The sequence below is a fragment of the Blennius ocellaris genome, assembly GCF_963422515.1.
Source record: "Blennius ocellaris genome assembly, chromosome: 19".
Classification (NCBI taxonomy): domain Eukaryota; kingdom Metazoa; phylum Chordata; class Actinopteri; order Blenniiformes; family Blenniidae; genus Blennius; species Blennius ocellaris.
Window position 1 is genome coordinate 2757818 of NC_137668.1, and position 6000 is coordinate 2763817.

Below are 6000 nucleotides of genomic sequence, written 5' to 3' on the forward strand. Positions count from 1 at the left end.
AGTTGCTCTATAATCTGGATGTTAGTGGAGGGAGTTGCTCTATAATCTGGATGTTAGAGGAGGAAGATGCTCTATAAACTGGATGTTAGAGATGGAAGATGCTCTATAATGTGGTTGTTAGAGGAGGAAGATGCTCTATGATCTGGATGTTAGAGGTGGAAGATGCTCTATAATCTGGATGTTAGTGGAGGAAGATGCTCTATAATCTGGATGTTAGCGAAGGAAGATGCTCTATAATCTGGATGTTAGTGGAGGAAGATGCTCTATAATCTGGATGTTAGCGAAGGAAGATGCTCTATAATCTGGATGTTAGTGGAGGAAGCTGCTCTATAATCTGGCTGTTAGAGAAGGAAGATGCTCTATAATCTGGATGTTAGTGGATGGAGATGCTCTATAATCTGGATGTTAGAGAAGGAAGATGCTCTATAATCTGGATGTTAGGGAAGGAACATGCGCTATAAACTGGATGTTAGAGGAGGAAGATTCTCTATAATATGGATGTTAGAGGAGGAAGATGCTCCATGATCTGATGTTAGAGCAGGAAGATGCTCTATAATCTGGATGTTAGGGGAGGAAGATGCTCTATAATCTGGATGTTAGAGGAGGAAGATGCTCTATAATCTGGATGTTAGTGGAGGAAGATGCTCTATAATCTGGATGTTAGTGGAGGAAGATGCTCTATAATCTGGATGTTAGAGGAGGAAGATGCTCTATAAACTGGATGTTAGAGGAGGAAGATTCTCTATAATATGGATGTTAGAGGATGAAGATGCTCCATGATCTGATGTTAGAGCAGGAAGATGCTCTATAATCTGGATGTTAGGGGAGGAAGATGCTCTATAATCTGGATGTTAGAGGAGGAAGATGCTCTATAATCTGGATGTTAGTGGAGGAAGATGCTCTATAATCTGTATGTTAGCGAAGGAAGATGCTCTATAATCTGGATGTTAGAGGAGGAAGATGCTCTATAATCTAGGTGTTAGAGGTGGAAGATGCTCTATAATCTGGATGTTAGTGGAGGAAGATGCTCTACAATCTGGATGTTAGAGGAGCACGATGCTCTATAATCTGGATGTTAGTGGAGGAAGATGCTCTACAGGCTGGATGTTAGAGGAGGAATATGCTCTATAAACTGGATGTTAGAGATGGAAGATTCTCTATAATCTGGTTGTTAGAGGAGGAAGATGCTCTATGATCTGGATGTTAGAGGTGGAAGATGCTCTATAATCTGGATGTTAGTGGAGGAAGATGCTCTATAATCTGGATGTTAGAGGATGAAGATGCTCTATAATCTGGATGTCAGAGGAGGAAGATGCTCTATAATCGGATGTTAGAGGAGGAAGATGCTCCATAATCTGATGTTAGAGGAAGAAGATGCTCTATAATCTGGATGTTAGAGGTGGAAGATGCTCTATAATCGGATGTTAGAGGGGGAAGATGCTCTATAATCTGGATGTTAGAGGTGGAAGATGCTCTATAGGCTGGATGTTAGAGGAGGAAGATGCTCTATAATCTGGATGTTAGAGGAGGAAGATGCTCCATGATCTGATGTTAGAGGAGGAAGATGCTCTATAATCTGGATATTAGAGGAGGAAGATGCTCTACAGGCTGGATGTTAGAGGAGGAAGATGCTCTATAATATGGATGTTAGAGGAGGAAGATGCTCTATAATATGGATGTTAGAGGAGGAAGATGCTCCATAATCTGAATGTTAGAGATGGAAGATTCTCTATAATCTGGTTGTTAGAGGAGGAAGATGCTCTATGATCTGGATGTTAGAGGTGGAAGATGCTCTATAATCTGGATGTTAGTGGAGGAAGATGCTCTATAATCTGGATGTTAGAGGATGAAGATGCTCTATAATCTGGATGTCAGAGGAGGAAGATGCTCTATAATCGGATGTTAGAGGAGGAAGATGCTCCATAATCTGATGTTAGAGGAAGAAGATGCTCTATAATCTGGATGTTAGAGGTGGAATATGCTCTATAATCGGATGTTAGAGGGGGAAGATGCTCTATAATCTGGGTGTTAGAGGTGGAAGATGCTCTATAGGCTGGATGTTAGAGGAGGAAGATGCTCTATAATCTGGATGTTAGGGGAGGAAGATGCTCTATAATCTGGATGTTAGAGGAGGAAGATGCTCTATAATCTGGATGTTAGTGGAGGAAGATGCTCTATAATCTGGATGTTAGTGGAGGAAGATGCTCTATAATCTGGATGTTAGAGGAGGAAGATGCTCTATAAACTGGATGTTAGAGGAGGAAGATTCTCTATAATATGGATGTTAGAGGATGAAGATGCTCCATGATCTGATGTTAGAGCAGGAAGATGCTCTATAATCTGGATGTTAGGGGAGGAAGATGCTCTATAATCTGGATGTTAGAGGAGGAAGATGCTCTATAATCTGGATGTTAGTGGAGGAAGATGCTCTATAATCTGTATGTTAGCGAAGGAAGATGCTCTATAATCTGGATGTTAGAGGAGGAAGATGCTCTATAATCTAGGTGTTAGAGGTGGAAGATGCTCTATAATCTGGATGTTAGTGGAGGAAGATGCTCTACAATCTGGATGTTAGAGGAGCACGATGCTCTATAATCTGGATGTTAGTGGAGGAAGATGCTCTACAGGCTGGATGTTAGAGGAGGAATATGCTCTATAAACTGGATGTTAGAGATGGAAGATTCTCTATAATCTGGTTGTTAGAGGAGGAAGATGCTCTATGATCTGGATGTTAGAGGTGGAAGATGCTCTATAATCTGGATGTTAGTGGAGGAAGATGCTCTATAATCTGGATGTTAGAGGATGAAGATGCTCTATAATCTGGATGTCAGAGGAGGAAGATGCTCTATAATCGGATGTTAGAGGAGGAAGATGCTCCATAATCTGATGTTAGAGGAAGAAGATGCTCTATAATCTGGATGTTAGAGGTGGAAGATGCTCTATAATCGGATGTTAGAGGGGGAAGATGCTCTATAATCTGGATGTTAGAGGTGGAAGATGCTCTATAGGCTGGATGTTAGAGGAGGAAGATGCTCTATAATCTGGATGTTAGAGGAGGAAGATGCTCCATGATCTGATGTTAGAGGAGGAAGATGCTCTATAATCTGGATATTAGAGGAGGAAGATGCTCTACAGGCTGGATGTTAGAGGAGGAAGATGCTCTATAATATGGATGTTAGAGGAGGAAGATGCTCTATAATATGGATGTTAGAGGAGGAAGATGCTCCATAATCTGAATGTTAGAGATGGAAGATTCTCTATAATCTGGTTGTTAGAGGAGGAAGATGCTCTATGATCTGGATGTTAGAGGTGGAAGATGCTCTATAATCTGGATGTTAGTGGAGGAAGATGCTCTATAATCTGGATGTTAGAGGATGAAGATGCTCTATAATCTGGATGTCAGAGGAGGAAGATGCTCTATAATCGGATGTTAGAGGAGGAAGATGCTCCATAATCTGATGTTAGAGGAAGAAGATGCTCTATAATCTGGATGTTAGAGGTGGAATATGCTCTATAATCGGATGTTAGAGGGGGAAGATGCTCTATAATCTGGGTGTTAGAGGTGGAAGATGCTCTATAGGCTGGATGTTAGAGGAGGAAGATGCTCTATAATCTGGATGTTAGAGGAGGAAGATGCTCCATGATCTGATGTTAGAGGAGGAAGATGCTCTATAATCTGGATGTTAGAGGAGGAAGATGCTCTACAGGCTGGATGTTAGAGGAGGAAGATGCTCTATAATATGGATGTTAGAGGAGGAAGATGCTCCGTGATCTGATGTTAGAGGTGGAAGATGCTCTATAATCTGGATGTTAGAGGAGGAAGATGCTCTATAATCTGATGTTAGAGGAGGAAGATGCTCCATAATCTGGATGTTAGAGGAGGAAGATGCTCTATAATCTGGATGTTTTAGAACGATAGAAAGAGACAGGAGTCGTGTTTTCTGTATCAGGATGTATCCCTCATTTTTCAGTTAAATCCTTTTCGACATAATAAAAAAGTATAACTTCACTTTAACTTGAAATGAAACATGATGCTTCTCTTTTGGAGGGATTGTTTTAGTTAAAACAGGAAGTCTTGGCATTCAGCCATTGAAAACCTATTAATGGAACTTCATCACTCCTCAGCTTCAGCAGGACTGTCAGCACATATGATCCTCGTCTCAGTCCTCCTCATAAAGTTTCAAACCATTTGAAGAATGTGAGGAGGAGAAGCTGCAGACATTCGTCTTCACATGCAGGGAGGAAAAGCCAACATACTGCAGATACCTTAAAAAAATATCTACTTAAGTCCATTAATGAAGTGCAGTTACTGCAGCCTGCTCCTGCCACACTGCCAATATGTCGTACATTTAAATGCAACTTGTACTTGACAGAAAGTGTCCAGACACCTGTACAGTCTCTGGCTCTGTCCGACGCCGTCTGTCTCATTATTCCTGGCGGCTGCAGCTCTCTGTTGTCTTTGCTGCGGTTTTCTACGCCCGGGGAGTAATTCGGTGATGATTGTGGCGGCTGCGGCAGGATGTCCAGGGTCGGCTTTCAGCCTCGCAGCGGTGCAGCGTCAGAGGCGTTAAGGAGCTGAGAAAAGCCGCCCAGGTGGAGACGGACAGATTCGGCAATTGTTGAACCGGCCGTGGGGTAAAAGGAGAGCGTGGCGGTACGCCGGACCGACTGCTCCTGGCCGAGACAGTCGCTGAAACCCCACCGTGGGCGATTGGCTGGTCATGAGTGGAAGTCGTTTTCCAGCTGCGGCGGGGTGGAGGGGGAAGAGAACAGAGATGTGGTTTCCTTTCACGTAGATGACAGCTCAGATTTAACGCCGCTCCGTCTGCTTCTCAGGTTTCCTGCCTCAGCCACATCGCCGCAAACTATCTGATCGCTGGCAAGGAGGCGAGGCGCTGGGGGACGGCCCATGGAAGCATCGTACCGTACCAGGTACCCCGACATCGTCCTTCAGTCCCTCCGACAGGAACCAGAGAACCTGGAGGTGCAGGACGTACGGTGGCTTCAGTAGGGAGGGATCAGGGGGGACGCCTGTTGGACGTTGGTTCATCGACCGACAAGTCAATCTCAACCATTAAGAGAGAGTCTATACGAGGTGCTGATAACATCCATGTCCCCGGAAAGCTGCACATGCAAGCCTTTCTTTGACCATCATATATATTGAATTAATTTCAACAATTTTTTAAATGTATATAGCACCAAACACAAGTCATCAACTCTTGTTGACAGAGAAAAACCAACAATTTTACATGAGTGAGCAGAGGAGCCGGTGAAAAGACAAAATCTACCGTTTAACAGGAGGAAACCCTGCAGAACCAGAGTCCGAGGTGGAGACTTCCGGCAGAACGAGGGAGGGATTCAAAGTTCCTTCAATGCCTCATGTACACTCACAGATGTGTGTGGAGATACACTATAAACATGAACAAAATGGAGAGAACCTGACATTTGTATGGACTGATGACGAATCGTGACTCTCAACATGTAAACTCCCGATATGGACGATAAAACTAGACAAAGGACTGCGAGTCATTCCACTATGGGTCCGCCATGTTTGTTTACTGGCGCATGAGCAGTAGGAACTATTTACCATGAGATGGGAGCGGGGAGGGATATGCAGTAAAGTTTTTGTGTGTACACTGTAAATAGGCCTTAAACATTGATGCGGCTAATTTATAGATTTTTACACATTAACGAGCGTCATGCTGCCAATACATGGGTGAGGCGTTCAGGTGCATCACGTTGAACGCTGATTGTTCTTTTTATTTCTTTTAAAATCTGGTGGCTTATATTCAGGTGCCCTAAATAGTCCGGAAATGATGGTATGCAAACACGGACTTTAAAATCCCGCTGACGTTCCAGAAATGTTACATGAAAGTTTCTGGTCCGGGCTGACATTTGACAAAGTTCCACAAATGCATCATATGAAGGATTCAGACAGACGCTGCAACTTTCTGCCTCTTTGAGGGTTTCTACCCTCACAGCTGACGTCAGGTTTTCAGA

At 43.3% G+C, this 6000-nt stretch overlaps 1 protein-coding gene across 1 annotated transcript in view; it reads left to right on the forward strand.

Annotated features, from left to right (window-relative positions):
• Positions 1-6000, forward strand: part of LOC308144165 (succinyl-CoA:glutarate CoA-transferase-like) — a gene marked incomplete at both ends in the record, with an annotated part of 81559 nt that overhangs the window by 37517 nt on the left and 38042 nt on the right. The window contains one exon of the mRNA XM_080515223.1: positions 4837-4932. Coding sequence (XP_080371349.1) covers positions 4837-4932 — 96 coding nt within the window. The remainder of the gene's footprint in view (positions 1-4836; positions 4933-6000) is intronic.